Source organism: Letharia lupina (genome assembly GCF_014066315.1).
Source record: "Letharia lupina isolate WasteWater1 chromosome Unknown contig_13, whole genome shotgun sequence".
NCBI lineage: Eukaryota > Fungi > Ascomycota > Lecanoromycetes > Lecanorales > Parmeliaceae > Letharia > Letharia lupina.
Window position 1 is genome coordinate 1,042,073 of NW_023502982.1, and position 21,146 is coordinate 1,063,218.

Genomic DNA, 21,146 nt, shown 5'->3' on the forward strand with positions numbered 1-21,146 from the left:
ATTAACTATATATATAAATTTAAGATTTTTAAGCTTAGCTCTATCTTATTCTTTTATATATATTAATATTAAGATATAATTATCGAAGTTTATAACGCTATTATATAAGTTAATTATTATTATCTTAATTTTAAAAATTCTTAAAGCTATTAAAATCGTATTTCATATTCTTTAAGAATTTTTTTCGAATTTTTTATTATAATATTATAGAATAATAAATTATAAAGATTAAGTTTTAGAGATTATAAATTCTAATAGATTATAAATTCTAGTAAATACGAGTATCTCTAATCGTATAATTCTTAAGAATAAAAAAAAAATTCTATAGCTCTAATATATTCTAAAATTAAAAAAATTTAATTTTTAATTTTTCTATATAGATTTATAATTATAATTAAATATAATTTAGAAAATTATTAAAATTTAATAAATATAATATAAATTAGAGTATAAAATTCTTAAAAGATTTAAATTATTCGTTATATTATAAAATAGAATAATAGCGAATTTTATAAAGTACTCTTAATAGCTTTAGAATAGTCGAGGTAAAAAAAAATTAATATTTATTTAGATAATTTTTTAATATAATATTAAATTAATATTTTAATATTTTACTTACGTTATATAAATTAAAATTTTTAAATACTTTAATAATAAATAGTTAGATATACGCTACGTAATAAAACGAGATAGAATAAGATTTTGAATATTTAATATTATCTCGCTTCGAGTCGAGATTTTAACGAGATAAGATAAGATTAAGATAAGATTTTTCTATCGAAATAATAAGAGTATCTTCTATCTCGCTAAGTCTATTAATTAAATTAACTCGAGATTATTATCTCTATAACGTCTTTATAATATTTCTTTAATATCTTATAAATATAATCTTATATATATTCTAAGTATCTTTTTAAGTATTTATATCTTATACTCTAATTTAAACTACGATATTATATTTTATACTCTATTTTATTCTATTTCTATTATTAAAAAGCTTGCTTTCTTATTACTTAAGACTAAAATTATAAAATATTCGATAACTATAAATTTAAAGTTAATCAATTAGATCTTCAGATTCCGTACTTTTAAAGCTAAAACTCATCTTATTTCTTCATTTCTAAGCTAAAAGCGGGTACACACGGGTACGTTCAAAAGAGAAAGTATTATAAGGCTGAACCTCGAATATTAACTTTATTAATTTATTCTATTTAATTCCTTTAACGTTATGTAATAAATGATAATAAAGTAAATTTATAGAGTTATAGAGTTAATTATACGCTTTCAAATAAAGTAGCGAAGACGAAATTTGATAAAGTATTCGTAAAGATATACTAAAAACTAAGATTTTTATTCAAATTATCGAGCTTGCGAGTCGGAGAGCCCTCGGAGAGCCCCCGGAGGGTAAGGGGGGTTTCAGGGAGTCTCCCCCTGAGTATATCAAATAAATTACAACGTCTCTCTCGATTCTCAGGGTTAGATCCTCTAAAATTCCTTAAACTCTTCGAAGCTCTTTAAGGGCTCTCCGAGAGCTTCTGTCGAGGGGCTGTCAAAGCAAGCTTGAAATCAATCAAATATCACTAAAATAATCAAATTTTGAGCTTGCTTTGACAGCCCCACGACAGAAGCTCTCGGAGAGCCCTTAAAGAGCCCCCGAAGGGTCCGAGGGGTTTTAGGGGATCTCCCTGAGAATCAAAAATAGTTAAAAACCAGTACTTGGCAAGCTTTTCACTACTGGGAAGCCCGCGCCCCAGCACATATTATAATATCAAAATTTAGAGAGATCGCTTAGGGGTATTTAGGGTCTATCGAGTCAACGGGGTATATCTCGAAATCTCGGCTCCGGGTCGAGGCGAGGTCGGGGTTTCGAGCTTCCTCGAAACCCCACCCCGACCTCGACCCCTTCGGAACCCCGTCGGGGTCCCCCGCCCCGTTGCGCAGCGTACTTAGATATATAAAGTATATATTTTATAATTTCTAGATTATAATTAATTATAATTATAAATCTATATAAGAATAATTAAGATTTTAATTTTTAATTTTAAGATATATTAGAATTACATTTTTTTTTAATTCTTAATAATTATATAATTAGAGATAGTAAAAAGCTTATCGATATCGTAAGAAGACTAAAGTACTTATTCTTCTATATAATTTATTACTAAATTACTCTAATTCTTTAAAGACTCTTAGAGAGCTCTTTAAGAATTACTATTAAACGAACTATCGAAGTAAGCTCGAAGTATAAATAAGAGCTTCGAGTTTACTTCGATAATCTATTCGATAATAATTCTTAAAGAGCTCTCTAAGAGTTCTCGAATAACTAGAGAAAGATTCTCTAAAAATTCTCTAATCCTTTAAGAGCTCTTCGAGAACTCTTCGAAGACTTTTATCGAAGAAGCTCTTCTTATAGACTCGATAATTTAACTAAAAATCTTAGTTTTTAATATATCTTTACGAATACTTTATTATATTTTATCTATATTATACTATTTAAAAGCGTATAATTAATTCTATAACTCTATAAACTTACTTTATTATTATATCTTTATTCTTTAATAAAGAATAAATTAAAAAAGATAGATTTTAAGATTTTAAAGTTCTTTTTTAACTTTCTCTTTTAAATATATCTACGTTTAAATTAAAAATAAAGAGTTAAGATATATTTTAGATTAGAAATCGTAAAATTCGATAATTTAATTAGTTACTAGTCTTTTAACGTAATACTTATTCTTATTTTTAAATTTTAAGTATTAAGAAAGTAAGCTTTTTAAATAAATACTAGAGCGTAAGCTTTTTAATAGTAGAAAGTTTATAAATATCGTAGAAAGATAACTTATAATATAATATTATATTATATATATTACTAAATTACTTTAATTCTTCGAAGATTTAAATATTCTTTAAAAGCTTTCTAAGAATTATTACTTACTAAATTATAAAAGTAAGCTCGAAGTATTATAAATAAAAGCTTTAAGTTTATTTTAATAATCTATCTAATAATAATCTCTAAAAAGCTTTTAGAAAGTCTTTAAATAATTAAAGTAATTGAAAATATTTAAGTAATTCTTAAAGAGAGACTCTTTAAACTTCTCTTTCTTCGTAAACTCTTCGAAAGCTTTTCGAAAGCTTTTATTAAAGGAGCTCTTCTCGTAAACTCGATAGTTTATATAAATCTTATTTTATAATAAATCTTAATAAATACTTTATTAAATTTCATCTATATTATATTATTTTAAAGCGTATAGTTATCTTTATAACTTTATAAATTTATTTTATTATTATATTATAGATAGTATAAAAGAAATTAAAGAAGATAGATTTATAATTTATAAAGTTTTTTTAAACTTTCTCTTTAGAATATATTCGTCTATATCTATATTTTATAAAAGAAAGAAAGAATTTAAATAAGTTTTAGCGTTTAAATAGCGAAAGCTAGAATCTAATTAATTAATCTTAAATTTATAATCATCGAATATTTTATAATTTTAATTTTAAGTAATAAAAAATAAACTTTTCAATTATAACTTCACAACTATAGATCGAATTGAAATGATTCCAGCGACATTAGAACCGTGAGAATATCTGATAGAAATCTTATATACGAAACACTTATTTTTGAGTTACTATTTGGCCCGCCTAGCTTAAAATCCGAAGCTTTTAGCTACAAGTTCGTGACTCCATAAAATTACTCGTTTTCGTATAGGTTTTTGATACTTAGCAGCGTTGGGATCGCAGCAATAAGACGCATAATTTACAGCCAGAAACCTATACAATCCTGGTGATCTGACCTATAGGCGTAAAATTGACAATTTGAATCAATCATGTTGCGCGACAGGTCTCAACGCCAAGAAATCTGAAGGATTCTAAACGGGCCCGCGAAGCATGTCTTGCCCTACCCGCATAGAGCTCCAAACCTTGCCTCATGTAAAATATTCGTTGAGACTCCGAATATATGAGAGCTGAGGGCAACGTGCGAATTAGTGGAATCAAATACGCTAGGTCCGCAGGATGGTTGGAAAGAGGTCTGGAAAGGCACTCCTTCGGGAGGAAGGCAAGTGTCACCCTCACAATCTTGTACACCTAGACTTTGCATGAGAGCTGACGTTACGCTTCCTGGTAGGCCTTGAGAGGACTGACAACAATATGGATCTGACTACATGGCCCCAAATCAACCCAATCAATCAGAAGAACTACTACACGTACGTTTTGACTCTAATGGCAGAAGTATAAGGTCTGAGACGCTGTTCACAATGTCTTTAAGGACTATATATCTCGATTATCAGGCATTCTGGGAAGAGTGGTGTTCTGGCTTCATTACAGCACTGATTGTCCCACTTCCAGTGACTACCTCAAACGAGATGATCAGATTCTTCCTCTACGCCTTCTACAGGAAGAGCGCCGAAATAGAATGACCGCCAAAGCCAGAGACAGAGACCGAGAGCTTGCTCAAGCTAATCCGAATGATGCACTACCTAGCGGCGCGGATCTGGACATGGACGACGATGCCGGCATGGAGGATGCTGGAGAGCCGCTGACAGGCCAAGATGCTCTGGGATCGAAAGTAATCGTGATTCACCCCGGGAGCCAGAATCTGCGCATCGGCTTGGCAAGCGACGCTTTGCCCAAAACGGTGCCCATGGTCATCGCAAGGAGATGGGAGATGAGCGAGTCCGAGGAAGATGGTGGTGAGCCAAGTCCAAAACGCAGGAGGACGGACGACGGCTCTCAAATGGAGCCAGAAAAAACGTTTGGCGAAGAGGCAAGTGCGCGAATCCGCTACGAGAATTCTTCCACTGACTCGAGCGTAGTTTGCAGGCCAATATAACAAGATGTGCGCTGATCTAAAGATCCACATGCGCAGTAACAAGCGTAGGGTCTTACCCAATTCGAAGGAATTGATTGTCAATTATAACAAACGGACACCTCCGGAGACCATATCAGAGCACAACGATCCTTTTAGAGTAGACTGGACTGAGATTCCTGCCGACCCGAAAGAAGCCCCAGGATTTCTTACTGGGAAAGAGGCACTTAGGATCCCAGATAAGTCAATTCCACGTTACAAGCTCTTTTGGCCACTGCGGTATGGCTGGTACAACGAGTCGGAGTATCGTGAGAAGAAAGATCTGTACAACGACATTGCGACAATTATTGAAGAGGCGATCAAGACGCAGTTGAATCTCCGGCGCAAAAGAGACTGGGTGCAGTATGGATGTGTCTTCGTTGTTCCTGACCTGTATGAAAGACACTACGTTTCTCAGACGCTAGAGATGCTGATGAGAGACCTGGGCTTCGGTAAGGTCTGCTTCATTCAGGAAAGTCTGGCTGCAACTTGTGGTGCAGGCTATACGACTGCCTGCGTTATGGATGTAGGAGCTCAGAAGACTTCCATATGCTGTGTCGAAGAGGGGATGTGCATTGAGAATTCTCGAATCAATTTGAAATGTGGTGGTGCAGATGTCACGGAGACCTTCATCAGAATGATGCTGTATGATCACTTCCCGTATGCGGACATCAACTTGAAGCGCCGGTATGATTTTCTGCTTGCAGAAGAACTCAAATATAAGTTTTGTACCATGAATGAAGGAGAAATAAGCCCCCAGCTTTTCGACTTCCACCTGAGAGCATCTGGGCAAGACACTAGGAAGTACACCTTCAAGACATACGATGAGGTATTACTGGCGCCTCAGGGCTACTATCAACCAACGATCTTTGACAATTCTCAGAAGCTCAAGGGTCGACGGAAGCTCATTGACCGATCTTACGACCTCTATGAGGGTGGGCCTAATGATCCCGTGTCTTCTGCGCAGTCTGCTGTATTGTCACTTATAAGTCCAATCGTGTCAGTCAACGGCCAAACGAATGGCGAGACGAGCAATGGGCAGGTAGCCCTAGGTCCAATAAAACCTTCATCAAACCTGTTTCAGAAGATCAACGAGACCGAGCGCACCCCAGCCTCAACAGTAGGATCTCCTGCGCCGGATGACGACGATACCCCAGTACCAATTGGTGAGACCAACACTGGAACGGAGATCCTTGCAACCTCAGTTCGAGACGATGTGCTTCCGGTGATTGCTCTCGATACCGCTATACTGACTTCCATCGGCCACGGAGCACGACTCGATGAGCGCAAGACTAGGGATTTCCTCAGTAGTGTCATGGTCGTTGGCGGAGGAGCTCAGATCCCAGGCTTCTACATGTTCTTGGAGGAGAGGTTGAAAGAACTGAGGCCAGGATTTGCGAAGGACATCGTGATCGGAACACCACCTAGGGAGCTGGATCCACAAGGTGTGATTTGGAAAGGCGGAAGCGTGTTTGGGAAGCTAAGGGGGACAAATGACAGCTGGATAGGTAAGACGGAGTACGACCGTTTGGGTGCCAGGCTGCTGGTTTACAAGTGTATGTGGGCCTGGTAGATGGGCCTGGTAGATCACGAGTACGACGTGATAGGAATAATGTAGAGGTTAGACCCCTCGCCAGACCTCAAGAGTGTTGCATCTTCTCCAACAATACGCCAAGTAGCTTTTACGATCACTACGGCTGTAACAGAGGCCTCATATCAGTGTCACATATGGTGATTATTAGCAAAATTTCTCTCACCTCCAATCAAACTCTCATAGAAAGCCCAGGGAGACCGAGGGACTGAGGTGTGCCAAGACCGGAAAGGGTTAAATGATTATCCGAACTCTTCTGGGGAACTTCAGGAATAGTGTTGCTGAGTGTTTGCTTGCCAACAGATCCCAATTCTTTGAAGACTTTGTCTGTGGCAGATCAGGCATGACCGCAAATTGGTTATTCCAGAGCCGTACAAGTACCAGAAAGCTGAGCAGTTAAAGTAAAGCCCAAGAAAGTTACGTCTCCACCCAGGACATTGGCAACACTTCTGTCGACCGCGAAATCGAGGACCTAGAGAGGAATCATTGATCCAGTGGAATCAGTTACTGCTGTTGATATAGCGTCTTTCAGCCGAGATAAAGAAGAAAAGAGCTCAAGCTTAAGCTAGCATTGATTTCTTTGACAATTCGAATTTGAGCCCTGAGTTCGCCCGTGATTGTCTCTAAGAAGTCGAAATCGAAATGTCAACTCCCCAGGCACGACCTTCTGAGCGCGGCTACCATCAGGATTACATCGCGCGCATCCGTTACGAGAATGCTCTTCCTCCGCCTCCAGGAGCTCCAAAGCTCTTGAACATTCCTGCGGAAGGTTTGAAATACTACACTTCTGCCGCCTTTTCGTCCCGCTTGGCAAGACAGCAGCCTTTGAACATCGAGTCAGATGCTGAGCTTGGTATGCCAATCGATCTCGTGGGGATGCCGGGTATATTCGATGGCGATGAGAGCTGTAAGTCGGATCTCATAAAGCTACTTGTTCGTTGACCAGGGTTGACCTGTTGTACGCAGCTATACAAGCTCCTCTGGCGACGCCTCCTGTTCATCCAAGAGATAAAAACTTATTGCGTCCTTTGGCCGAGCTCGGCAAGCCCGCGTTTAACCCAGCTGGATACAGCTTCTTGCGTAGGACTGAATATATCTCATCTGATGCAAAGGCACGAGCTGAAGCCAACGCGAACGCGGTCAAAAATACTGGCAAGCAGCCTCCTGCCTCGAAGATTCGAAAGCCCATAGACGCGTCAAAGGAAGATCCCGTGAACATTCTGCGTTCTACCGTTAAAGGTTTCGACCTCGCCAATCCTGAAGACGCATATACTGGTCCTGACACAATCATCAATATTCGTGGTGCTGTGCCAACACCTGCAGAAATAGATGCGTGGAAGCGTCCAAAGCATCCTTCAAAGCCGGATGTCAAGCTACTCGATGCGTACCCACTAAAGCCCGATCCCGACGCTGTCACAGACTCAGGGTCTTACATGATAACCAAATTTGCTGGAAATCCTACTCCAGTCACTGAAGCTCGCGACATCCGTATGGACGTCGGGATATTGTACCCGCGGGAGCTGGCTCCAGAAACATACAATTACGAATTTTTCATACCTGACAATGAAGTTGCAACTAAAAATGTTATGAGGAAGGTTGATGTTAACGACGATGCCTGCGATGATCCGGGATTGTACACCGACAAAGCTCCTGATGGTTCCGGCGTGTTCAAATTTGATTTCCTGCGTACTTACGAGCCTGGACGTGGATCTACTCGGGGATATCAGCAATACCGAGAAGTTGCACTGGCCCTCCATGACCCAGAGCTCGATCGACAGACAGCAGGCACGGAATTTACAGCGCGCGGCAACGGCATCCACCGACTTGATAAAGGAGCATACTATTATCCTATCCTCAGTAAGATGCAGCTAAAGCCTCGTCGCAACAAAAACTTAGTTCAACTCGGATTGGCAAGTCAGGCAACGGACGACGAAGTCCAGAAGTTTGACGGAATACGTTTGACCGTGAGAGAGCCAGACGAGGGTGAGAGGGCTAAGCGTGCAACACATCGCGAACATGTGGAACCAGATGATGAGAGTGACCTAGATGGAGATCCTTGACTGACTGCAACGGGGTGTAATGATCGAAACTTCTCCTCCTTTTGTCATATCATTCCCGCAAGCACCCTTGAAGATTGCATTGTCCACGGAGTCAGTCAATACCCAAATAGCAAATTGAATTGTGTTCGTGAGAAAATTACAACATAGAGCTTACCTAGAATTGGAGACGATGCAAATGTCACATGCACAATTTTCTGGCAGTATGCGGTTTGGCCGGCTTTCCTCGAAGTGTTTGGTTAGGAGTACTCGAGCCTTGTAGACCGCAGACTCGCTAAATCCTAAGCTGCCACATTTCACCCATCCTCAGCAACATCCACTCCTTTGTTTTTCAAGGTGAGTCGTCGCTCGTGAAGACTGTTGCGATTCGATGAAGTCGCCTAACATGGCACATCATAGGGCGTGTTCTTCTGAGCGCCTCGGCTGCCCAAAACCTAGCTCAAACACGTCTAGACCTCTAGTGTCACCAGCGTGCTCTACCTTCGCAGACTACTTCTATGCGCGATCACTCACCAAGGTCTTGCAACCTAACATTTTCGTATGAGGCTAGCAATGGCCGATGATGAACTCTCTCCTCATGACGGAAGTCCCAACAGCGGACAACAGCTGGACCCGAATCTATTCAATCACCCCAATACCCCAAATCAGAACCCGATCCCAGAAGGCCAAGATCAGATACTCTTGCCAACGAGATCGCTCAATGATCTGCTCCATCCGCCACGTGACTTGGCCTTGATGCGGGAGCGCCTATTCGAAGTTAAAGACAAGATCGAGCTTCAAGTTGATGAGTTCGAGCGCTATTGGCCATACGTCGATAATGTGTGGGTCAGGCAACACAAGGCCGGTACGGACAAAACGGGCAGAGTCTTTACCGATTACTACGCATGCCGATTGCAGAGGCCGACCTACACCCCAAAAGCCGTGGACACGCCCAGACGAGAGGGTCAGCCAACTCGCAAAAAGCAAATCAGAGAAGGCGGGACATGTCAAATGCGGCTCAAAACCATACGATACGAGGGAGGCTACTCTGGTTACACCATCCTTAAAGTTGGCGATGAGACTCAGCACACGCACGATCTCGATCACATTGACAAGATCAAAAGGACGAGCGTCTTGATGGAGGTCGCCAGATCTGAGGTCATGAAAGGTTACATGCCAGCATCTGTGTTCACGGTCATGAATGAGGACACGGAAAAGCTTACAGCAGCTGGAGGGCGATATTTGAACCGCAATGATGTTCGCAATGCATCACAGCATTGGCGGCAAATACATAGAGAAGAACTCCGTGTGCATGAAGGCTATAAATACGACCATGGCAATGGCATCGTTCGACACGATGGCGTGAGCTCCACTGCCAAAATCAATGGGGATTCACAGATGGTCGACCCTGCCCTCAGCGATATCACACCTTTGCCGCCCGGCACGCTTCGATTCCCAAGTGCATCCCGTGCGTTTCTCGAGCCATACCTACCACCAAAGGAGCCGACTATCAACGCAAGTGGCCTTCCTCACGTTACTTTGACCTACGCTACATCTATGGATTCATCTTTGGCTCTTGCTCCCGGGATGCAGACATTGATCTCCGGTCCAGAGTCCAAGGCCATGACGCATTACCTCCGTTCGAAGCACGACGCCATTGTGATCGGGGTCGGCACAGCCACTGTTGACGACCCGGCTCTGAATTGCAGATTGGAGGGCGTCGGTGGATTTGGTGGGCTTGGATGGGAAGGACAACCTCGACCAGTCATCATTGACCCTGGAGCGAGATGGATGATAACGCCGCAGTCAAAGGTGCTGCAGGCTGTCCAAAGCGGCAAAGGAAGAGGACCTTGGGTTATCATGGCGCCTGGGTTTGCGATGGACCCAATGCGGCTCGAATTGCTCAAGTACTATGGTGGCAAGTATCTGGGACTTACTGAATTCGATAAGAAATGGAGATTACGATGGGAGGCCATACTCAAGGCATTGGCAGCTGAGGGTATTAAGAGCGTGATGATCGAAGGGGGAAGCATGGTTATCAATGACCTACTCCAGTTGGAGAACTCACATTTCATCAGTTCGGTTGTCACCACGATCGCACCGACGTACCTTGGACGGGGAGGTGTGGGGGTCAGTCCTGCGCCAAGGCACGATCCAACAGGTAGACCTCAGCCGGCCGTCAGATTCGAAGACGTCAGATGGCAACCGTTGGGCGTTGATGTGGTGATGTGCGGTCGACCACGCTGTTGAATGCTTGCATGACCTATAAGGAATTCTCGTAATTGGCAGTTGGGAAGCAGGATCTCAGCCATCAAGCGGGCGCTAAGTATGGCACCGCTGGACTGTGATCAATAGCCTCAGACACCAATTGGCTAGTCCATGGATTTGTCCCAAAACACGGCATAGACATGCGGCCTCAGTACCCTCGTCAAAAAGGAGCAGTATCAGGGCATGTCGGTGGAAAAGCAATAGCTTCTTTGAACCATGCTCGACGAAGACCATGCTGCGCTCGGAAACTTACGGGGCTCTTTGCTGTTGCAGCCCTTCTGTTTGTCTGCACCATGTATTATCAGATTCATAGGTCTTGCTAAATCTTCAAAAGATGGAAACATTGGCGGTCTCAACCTCCGGCCTGGGACCAATTATCATGGGGCTGAGATATCAACTCATTCTTCATGAAATTACTAGATCTACCATCCCTTTGCATTTGGGTTAACAGTACGATTTTCCCCCATCTGTGTTGGCTGCGTCGAGTAGAAGAGGGTTGCTATTGCCCCTGAAAGCTGAACCGGCTCCACTGTTGAACACCACAGGCAGTAAACTTCTCTGTCACTGATCTATGCGGAATGGTCTCTTCGAGTTAAAGCATCGCCATCCGTCTTTTCAATATACACATCCAAGGTTGGTATACTCAGTTTCCGTTGCAGCTCGTTCGTCAACGAAACAACATAAGTTAGGATATGCATAGTGAGATTGCTGTGACCCTCACTCTTTTAGACAGTTGTGCTTATATTTTATATCATGCAGTAATAAACAGTAAACGATGCAATTTGGTTCAATCGTTGCGTAAGCAATTGTTTGGATTTATTTTGATTTGTTGATGGATCTTTTTTTCCGGAGGATTCCACAGGGTAGATGACATTAACAGTAACGCTCGCTCGGCTGGTCTTGCCTGAGTTCTCCTCAAAGTAAGCGACCTGCTGCTGCTGCTCCATCTAATGAGTAGAGAGTCACGGTGATCACATGGGAGTCTAGGCGTGGGTGACAAGGTGTAGAAGAATCGCTTGCATATTGGAAATGAAAAGATACATAGCAAGGCAATCACGACAGTCAGATATCTGATGTCACTTTGGTGGTGAAAATTGGAAATTCTCGCATATTTTATATTTACCTCGAACAGTAGTTACATATACATCAATTAGCCATGCCAAGCCGAGAGATAGGTAACGTACCCCTCGACTTTCGACTCAAGCATGCCGCACGCCATATGCTAACTGGTAGAACGGTAGAAGACCACACACGGCATCGGCATCTGTGAGTGAGCAAAAAGCTACGAATAGCCCGACTGCCATATGAATCCAGTGCTCTGTAAGGTATCACGACACCGCCACTTCACCAACTTTTGCCAACCGCCTTCAAGCATCATCAACCACCACCACTTCTGTCGGTATGGTTGCCAACGACAAGCCCGCAGGTACCCTCCGATATGAGGAAAAGCCTGTCTATACAACCTCCAACGGCTGCCCTGTTAACGGTTCGTACATTTCCAAGTGGTTCTTCACTCGTCCCTACCAACGTCTGATTTGCTGGACCTTTATCGAGGATAGAAGGCCTTTTTGCTTCCCTGGATCTGGCCTTCATCAACGGTTTCTGGCCCTTAAGAAGCAATGCTGAAACCTCCAATCTGCGCAGATCCTGAGAGTTCCCAGAGAGTTGGGCAAAATGGCCCTCTTTTGCTGCAAGACTTCCATTTGATTGACCTGCTGGCCCATTTCGACCGCGAACGTATACCAGAGCGTGTCGTTCATGCAAAGGGCGCAGGTGCTTATGGTGAGTTCGAAGTAACCCATGATATCAGTGATCTAGTAAGCATGTGCGAAGGACAAGGCAAACTTCAATGCTGAAATATTTGCTAGACTTCACTGGACATGCTCAATGACGTCGGAAAAAAGACCAAATGCGTCGCTCGCTTTTCGACCGTTGGTGGAGAAAAGGGTTCGCCTGATTCGGCACGAGATCCTCGGGGCTTCTCTGTCAAGTTCTATACCGAGGAGGGTAACTGGGACTGGGTTTTCAACAATACCCCCATTTTCTTCCTACGTGATCCCTCGAAATTTCCCATTTTCATCCATACCCAAAAGCGAAATCCACAGACGAATCTGAAAGATGCAACAATGTGAGTGGAATATACTTCTGAGATCGTCCACGTATTCATACTCTTCAGGTTCTGGGACTACCTCTCCACTCACCAAGAGTCCGCCCACCAGGTCATGCATCTCTTCTCCGACCGTGGCACTCCATACTCATACCGCCACATGAACGGTTATTCAGGTCACACCTACAAACTAACCAAGCCTGACGGCACATTCAACTACGTCCAAATTCACTGCAAGACCGACCTTGGCAGCAAGACCTTTACCAATGCTGAAGCGGGCAACATGGCTGCGGAAAATCCTGATTGGCACACACAAGACCTCTTTAACTCCATCCAAGACAGCGATTACCCAAGCTGGACCTGCTATCTCCAGGTCCTCAGCCCTGAACAAGCGGAGAATTTCCGGTGGAACATCTTCGATTTGACCAAGGTTTGGCCGCAAAAAGATGTTCCACTAAGGCCCTTTGGTCGATTCACCCTCAACAGAAATCCAGAGAATTACTTCGCGGAGATCGAGCAGGTGGCATTTTCCCCTAGCCATATGGTTCCTGGCGTCGAACCTTCTGCAGACCCCGTCCTACAATCGCGCCTTTTCTCATATCCAGACACCCACCGCCATCGCCTCGGCGTGAACTATCAGCAAATCCCCGTCAACCAACCTCTCCGTGCATTCAATCCCTATCAGCGTGACGGCATAATGGCAGTCAACGGCAACTACGGCGCTAACCCCAATTACCCATCCACCTACCGAAACATGACATACAAACCGGTGAAGCCTAGCCAAGAGCACGAGAAGTGGGCGGGTGCGGCAGTAGCCCAACAGCTCCCGGTCACTGAAGAGGACTTTGTGCAGCCAGCAATGCTTTGGGAGGTGCTTGGGAAACAAGAAGGCCAGCAAGACAACTTCATTGGCAATGTTGCCGGGCATCTAAGCGCGGCGAAGCCAGCCGTCCGGCAAAGGACTTATGAAATGTTCACCAAAATAAACAAGGTCCTCGGCAAAAGGATCGAGGAAGCTACTGACCCATTATCACGGCATCCACAGAGCCAGGCTGCTGGCAATGCCCAAGCGAGACTGTAGATGTGAGGATGGCATCCCATTTGCTTGGGTATGGGTGTTGCCCAGAAGATTGGCAAGTTATTTTCGAACCATGAGACTGTCTTTCTCTATTCCCTTTTGGTTTGTGTCTGTCAATGAACTTGGTGCTTGGATTTTGATCACGCACGAGCATCGGAAGAGTGAATGTACCGAATGCTTGGTAAGTTATGTGGCATCAAAGCCGACCAGCGCTCGATATGTTGCTCGTTCCTCTGGCTTATGTCAAAGGACTTGTGGATTTAACCTCGCGATTCCGGATGTGGAATGAAGTTGGTACGGGCTGAGAGTAAAGGGATACGAGTCATTTCCCTACCTTTCCAGAGCGTTACGGTGCCAACCTTGACCACCTCTGTTTACTGCATTCCTACATCAGCGTGAAACAATTTGGCGAAAGTGCAACGTTCAGAAAGCGTTTCATTGACACTTTCGATCGCGGTAGACGTGTCGCAACGCCGATATGAATCGCATAAATCCATCATTAGGCTCCATTTTATCTCACCAATTTCCAGCGTCCACTGAATGGGCTTGGGCATGTAGATACATCATCTTCTGTTCTGCCTACCACACATTCGTCCCTCCATCCGTGAGCGCTTTTCCATCTTGCCGTCCGAGCCTCGACGATGACCTTTATATCTCGATATTAACGCAAATGTACCATCTTTGTCAGTCACGCAAATTTGAGTCAATGCCCAGTTCGTTGGTTGTATTTGGCCTTGCCGAAAGTGAAGGGGACGTAGCGGTATTTGATCATATGCTGGATTTGCCTCCGCACTACAGGCAATCGAGCTTTAGCCTTGCCCAAACACATGGAGAATGGCGGCAGCACTTACTCGTCAAGCTAAATAGAATAATGAAGTAAACCACAAGGACGGGCCAAAAGACCGGCACATTGAACACGCCCCACCAAGTGCAGAAGAATGCAATCGCAATCGCCCTTGTGCTGCTGTGCCAAAATTTGAATTCTGGCAGCCGCCTTATGAAGGGGCGGAACTCTTCGTCTTGTTTTGTGGGTAGGGTGGGTTGAGAGGCGTCTCCGTCTTCGAGGCCTTCGTCTTGTGTCAGGGACGGGTCGAATTTGGGTTGGAGAAAGGCGAGGAAGAGGTTTAGGAGGTAGATGCCCAGCGAGTAGCAGACTGAGGGAAAGGACTTAGCATGGGAGCCAAAAAATAGGCGTGTCAGTGTGGCTCCAAGGAAACTTACCAATGTACCAGCCTTGGGCCATGAGGATACGGACGAAGAAAAGAGCAAGAAGAACACCAGTTCCAATCCATCTATAAGCGGTGTAGGGCGTACATTTATCGAGATAGGATTGGTAGATCTGGTGGAGCGCGCACAATCAGCATCTTTAGATCATGAAGCGACATGTAACCTGGCATACTCTTCCTAGTTTTGAAGTTTGCGCGCTGACTGCAGCGAAAGGAGTCTCGTTAGGCTCTGAATCCATGTTTGGCTCCTTTGTGGCGCCAGCGCCGGGTTGAGGTTCGGGGTTCGTTCAATGTGTTTTGGTATGTTCCTATCCACCTTTGAATGTGCCGTGACGAACAATTGTTGTGGTTGCGATAGAAAAGAGCGAGCAACGTTTCGCCTTGGCGAAACTAGAGGACAGCCAGATCGATAGATCGGAATTGATGATCGCCTAGGCCTAATTGGGGTAAATCAATCTATTTCATATCTCTCGAGGCTCTCTACGAGTACTTCATGGCTTCCAGATATTTGGTAAGGCCCCTGTGTGCCTTCAAATACATTACCTCTTCCTTGCCCCGAGTCGTTCGGCCTTATTCTCAACCTGTGACCAAGAAATATGAAAACATACTGGTCGAACTACCCAAGCCGGGCGTGGGTCTGAGTATGCCTATGCTTATGCCCATGCCTTTTACTCGTTTTAACTGATCAAGCTTCTTGCTGACGTATCAGTGGTCTATTAGTCACCCTTAATCGTCCAAGAGCCCTCAATGCCCTGTCGACGGCGTTATTCGTCGAATTGAACGATGCACTACAGAACTTCGACAATGACGACAGCACCAATGCCATTGTACTTACAGGCAGCGAGAAAGCTTTTGCTGGTATAACAATTCCAACGATTATAAAATGCCGGAGATGCACTTGCTGACTCGCCTAATCAACATAGCTGGTGCCGACATCAAAGAAATGAAGGATCTCTCGTTCAGCAAAGCCTACAACACAAATTTCATTGCCTCCTGGTCCTCTACGATTCCCAATATCCGCAAACCAATCATTGCTGCGGTCAATGGTCACGCTCTCGGGGGCGGCTGTGAGCTTGCGTTGATGGCCGACATACTTTACTGCTCCTCCTCAGCGACGTTCGGCCAGCCGGAGATCAAGCTGGGGATCATCCCTGGCGCTGGCGGTAGTCAGAGGCTTACAGCATTGATTGGGAAGAGTCGCGCTATGGAATTGATCCTCACGGGAAAGAACTTTAGTGGTATAGAAGCAGGGCAGTGGGGTGTCGCGGCCCGGGTGTTTGACAGCGCGGAGGACTGCGTGCAAGGAGCGCTGGAGACAGCAGGCAAAATAGCGGGAATGTCAAAAATATCGGTACGGGCGGCGAAGGAGGTGGTCAACAAAAGTCAAGACACGAGCTTGAGAGAGGGTCTCGACTACGAGAGAAAGGTGTTTCATGGCTTGTTTGGAAGCCAGGATCAAAAGATAGGTGAGGTATTGTCATTGGAAAGCTTTTTTCATGCATTTCATATACTGATCTCGCCACGTAGGGATGTCCGCTTTCATAGAAAAGAAGAAACCGGGTTGGTCAAACGAATGACAATGTAAAGATAACTCGAACGGCTTTCAAACTGCTGCTTAAGTGACACGGCGTAAAACCAAAGCTCACAAAATGGTCCCGCAAATGTATATCGAATCCTTGAGGTTTCCTGAATTGTCATGCCGTCGTCCTACGCTATGTTGGAGGCCGTAGTGAAGTTGAACAAAAACAGCGAACTAAATGTCCTTCACCATCGTCCTGGATTGGTTTCTCTTCTATCAGAAGAGACCAGGGTTAATGTCTCATTTATCATGCAATCTTCATGGGCCCAAGCCAGTCACTTGTCACCACAAAGCAACGTAAATTGCTGGTTCTGAGGTGGCTCGACTGGGGGCACAGCGAGTCCGAAATACATCAAATACTCAAAAGTCTTCCCTTGTGCAGAGATGAGACTTTGAGACCAATTCCCTCCAGAATCTCGAACGTTGGGGAAGTGTAACCTCAAGCCAACGAAGCCACACAGGGTGCCCCCTGGCGAGTCTTGTTCGAGGTAAGTTTCATGGGTCAACAGCAGCACTCTTGTTCTGTAAGGGACAATGAGATCACGAATGTGAGATTGTAGTCATAAATTGAAGACTCTTGAACCTTTCGAAACGTAGTGTCGAATAGACTGAGCTTCCTCAGGAGTCTTGGGATTGCGAGCTTTTTGAAGCCTCTGATGAAACTCATGTGCACACTTGACAGGACTTTGGCACGCGTACGGCGGACGAAGGCTGACACTACGACAAAACCAAATCATAAAAATATGTGCTAGGGCGCGGGCTTCCCAGTAGTGAAAAGCTTGCCGAGTACTGGTTTTTAACTATATTTAATTCTTAGAGAGACTCTCTAAAACTCCTTGGGCTCTTCGAAGACTCTTTAAAGACTTTTCGAAGGTTTATATCGAAGAGACTATTAAAGTAAGCTTAAAATTTAATTATTATAAAAATATTTAATTAATTTTAAGCTTACTTTAGAATTCTTTTAGATATAAATTTTTAAAGGCTTTTAAAGAGCTTTAAAAGATTTAAGAGATTTTAAAAGATTTAATTTTAAGAATTAAGAGAGAAGTTATAATATATTAAGAAGGAAATTCTCTAAAATTCTTTTAATTCTTTAAAGACTCTTTAAAAGCTTTTTAAGAACTTTTCTCGAAAAGACTTTTCTTATAAACTCGATAATTTAAATAAAAATCTTAGTTTTTAATATATATTTATATAATTATAATTAAATTTCTCTTATATTATATTATTTAAAAGTATATAATTAAATCTATAACTTTATAAACTTATTTTATTATTATTAATATATATAATAAGATAAGATAAAGCTAAGTTAAAAAATCTTAAATTTATATATATAGTTAATTATAAATTAGAGTTCGCTACGCTTTTTAATTAGACATTACGAGTAAATAAATTAGCATTCGTAATTATTAAAATCTCTTTCTCTACTTTTAATCGTTTAATAACTTTACTATCTTCTATTAAAATTTAATAATTTTATTATTATTATAGATTATAATTTACGCTTTTCGAGGATAAAAAAGCTTAAAACTTAATCTTATAATTCTTTAAAGGTAAGGAGTTTAAATATCGCTTATTAAAGATCGCTTATTAAAGATCGCTTATTAAATTTACTTAATAGTTCTAATTTAAAAAAATAGACTATAAATTTAATTTATAGATCTACTCGTCTATTATATAATATTATAAGAATTAGATAAAATATATTAATAAACAACTTAATATTTAACGCTAATTTTATAATATTTTCTCTTTAAAATATACTTATATATAATTTAAAGATAAAGAAATAAGATATATTTTAAATTAAAAATCGTAGAATTTAATAATATAATTAGTCTTTAATCTTCTAGCGTAAAATCTATCTAGATATTTAAGTCTTAAATATTAAGAAAGTAAGTCTTTTAACTATTTTTTAATTTTAGAGATATATAGTAATTAATATTTAATCTTTATAAGTAAGAAGATAATATTAATAAGATAATTTTAATATTATTATTATTTATTAGAAGTAATAGTTTAATTAATATAATATAACTTAATTAATTATATTAATAAAGAATCTATTAAAATATTAGATATATAATATATAGAATAGATAAATTACTTCTTTAAAATCTCTTCGAGATTAGATTTTAAGTATAGTATAAAATTAGATAACTAAGAAATACGATAACTAAGATACGTACGAATTAAATTTCGATAGAATCTACTTAATAAGCAAGTATTTTCTTATCAAGAATTGAGTCTTAGTTTTTAATCTTATTTAATAAAAGCTTTAACTTTCTCTAATATTAATATATTATATAATAATCTAGAATAAATAACTATTTAATCGATTAAATATAATACGCTTATTTATATATTAGAATTAATATAGATATAATATTAATATAAGTAAGATAGAATAGAATAATAAGACTATTAAGTTATATAAATAAAAAGAAAATATAATATAGTAGAAGATATTATTACGAGCGTACTCTTAATACACCTCTCAGCCCTATAACTAGCGAGTCTTGGCGGAGATATTTTCTATTATATTATACCTTCTTTTTATCTATATAATTCGATATCTTAGTTATTTTATTTAATATATTTATATTTATATTATATCTATATTAATTCTAATACTATAACTAAGATTAACTTACTTATTTTATTTATATTAGCGAATAAATTTAAAAAAACGCGCTAGTAAGAGCTTTAATAAGAAATTAAGTTAAGTTATTATATTTCTAAATAAATCTATTAGATAGATAAATTAATTTTAAAGAGCTTAAAAGAGATAGCGAAATAATTTCGATAAATAATAGTCGAGGAATAAAGAAGATATTAAATTATTTATATAACTAGCGAATTAAAAGAAATAGTCAATATTATCTTATATTTTTATATTTAAAATATATATTAGTAGTATTACTTATAACTTTATATACTATAATATCTAGAGTTTTAATAAAATCTTAATTAGATAAAAAACGATCGAGCTATAGTTAATTAAAGATATTATTCTTCAAAATTTTCTTATATATAACTTCTCTATAAGATAAGAAACTCTCTAAGCGAAGTAAATATACTCGAAAAATTACTATTTAAAGTATTTATAATCTTCTTAACATTTTAAATAATTAAGAAATAAATATATTAAACCTTCGTAAAAAAATAACCTTATTTTAAACTTTATAGTAAAAATTTTTTTTTCTTAATATCGAATAATTTCGATACGTCTTAAAGAGGCTTTATTATTCTCTAATATATCTAATATTCTCAACACTTATTCTTTTAAAATATTTAAACTTCTCTTTACTTTATTTTAAATCTTTCTTTCTTCTTTTCTATAGTAAAGTTTAATATCGAAAGAATAAATTAAATTAAGACTTTATTAGAGTAAATTAAGTTTTAATAGATATTAATTCTATTAGATAATATCTCTAACGAGATAAACTCGATAAATATATCTTAAGATATCGCTAATACTCTATAATTACAATATTAGATTAAGTATTAATTTAATAAATTTATAATTATACTAAATAAGATTCGTTAAAAGCGAAATAATTTTCGAAAGATTATTATTTAATATTATATCGTTATAATAAAAAAGAATTTAGTTATAAATAATTTATTTTAGATTTATAAAATAATCGAGAAGATAAATTAACTAGCTTAAGACTTTTTATTAGAAACTTAATAATGTATATAATAACTCTATATTATAGTATAAAGAGAATACTATCTATATAGAATTATTATAAATATAAGCTTTATAGTAAGATAGAAAGGTCGAAAGACCTTAATATGCTAAGTTTAATTAAGCTATAATATAAGTAAAATCGTAAGATCGTTAGAATTATAATATTACCTCTCTCTTTAATTTAAAGTTTCGATAATAACTACTATATAGTAGATATTAATCTTATAAAAAGTATATCTAGATATATATAAAATAATATTCTTAGATATATTAATTTAATATTTTATAATAAATTTAAGATCTTCTTATAAGTTAATATAGTTATTATAAATTAGTAGCGCTAATAGAGAAGATTATTTCGAAGGTTTTTTGAATAATAAATAAGAGTTAACGGCCTCGAAGTGATAATAGTAAAAGTCTATTATTAGATTCGGATATTCTACTATATTTATGAATAGTTATTAAAATAAATTTTTCTCGATCTTAGAGTCTCTATATCTAATTTTATATATTAGATATCCCCTCTTATTAATTAAGAAATTATTTTTTTATTTATCTAATTTAAATTAAACTATTTTTTTAATATTATAAATTTTATCTTCTTTATTAATATTAATAGAAGATATTAAAAACTTAATTTATTTTAATAATAGATTATTATTATTAAGATATAGTAGTTATAAATAAAAGATAGAGTAAATATTATTTATAAAAGTAG

The 21,146-nt window shown here is 39.4% G+C and overlaps 6 protein-coding genes across 6 annotated transcripts; 5 read left to right on the forward strand and 1 right to left on the reverse strand.

Moving 5' to 3' along the window:
- Positions 1–4,011: 4,011 nt before the first annotated feature.
- Positions 4,012–6,416, forward strand: HO133_001726 (uncharacterized protein; the record flags this gene model as incomplete). Its single annotated transcript, XM_037292654.1, has 4 exons — positions 4,012–4,054; positions 4,124–4,202; positions 4,345–4,762; positions 4,812–6,416. 4 exons carry the CDS (start codon positions 4,012–4,014, stop codon positions 6,414–6,416), a joined length of 2,145 nt encoding a protein of 714 aa, XP_037151193.1.
- A 660-nt stretch (positions 6,417–7,076) lies between these two features.
- HO133_001727 (uncharacterized protein) lies at positions 7,077–8,494 on the forward strand (the record flags this gene model as incomplete). Its single annotated transcript, XM_037292655.1, has 2 exons — positions 7,077–7,341; positions 7,401–8,494. The coding sequence occupies 2 exons, from the start codon at positions 7,077–7,079 to the stop codon at positions 8,492–8,494; spliced, it is 1,359 nt and encodes a 452-aa protein (XP_037151194.1).
- Positions 8,495–9,043: 549 nt separating this feature from the next.
- HO133_001728 (uncharacterized protein) lies at positions 9,044–10,720 on the forward strand (the record flags this gene model as incomplete). Its single annotated transcript, XM_037292656.1, has 1 exon — positions 9,044–10,720. The coding sequence occupies one exon, from the start codon at positions 9,044–9,046 to the stop codon at positions 10,718–10,720; it is 1,677 nt and encodes a 558-aa protein (XP_037151195.1).
- A 1,419-nt stretch (positions 10,721–12,139) lies between these two features.
- HO133_001729 (uncharacterized protein) lies at positions 12,140–13,926 on the forward strand (the record flags this gene model as incomplete). The annotated part of the gene is made up of 4 exons (XM_037292657.1): positions 12,140–12,224; positions 12,383–12,555; positions 12,607–12,866; positions 12,915–13,926. The coding sequence occupies 4 exons, from the start codon at positions 12,140–12,142 to the stop codon at positions 13,924–13,926; spliced, it is 1,530 nt and encodes a 509-aa protein (XP_037151196.1).
- A 700-nt stretch (positions 13,927–14,626) lies between these two features.
- HO133_001730 (uncharacterized protein) lies at positions 14,627–15,388 on the reverse strand (the record flags this gene model as incomplete). Its single annotated transcript, XM_037292658.1, has 4 exons — positions 14,627–14,715; positions 14,775–15,077; positions 15,145–15,262; positions 15,323–15,388. The coding sequence occupies 4 exons, from the start codon at positions 15,386–15,388 to the stop codon at positions 14,627–14,629; spliced, it is 576 nt and encodes a 191-aa protein (XP_037151197.1).
- Positions 15,389–15,642: 254 nt separating this feature from the next.
- On the forward strand, positions 15,643–16,726 carry HO133_001731 (uncharacterized protein; the record flags this gene model as incomplete). The annotated part of the gene is made up of 4 exons (XM_037292659.1): positions 15,643–15,790; positions 15,870–16,007; positions 16,073–16,615; positions 16,677–16,726. 4 exons carry the CDS (start codon positions 15,643–15,645, stop codon positions 16,724–16,726), a joined length of 879 nt encoding a protein of 292 aa, XP_037151198.1.
- Between the last annotated feature and the right edge of the window lie 4,420 nt (positions 16,727–21,146).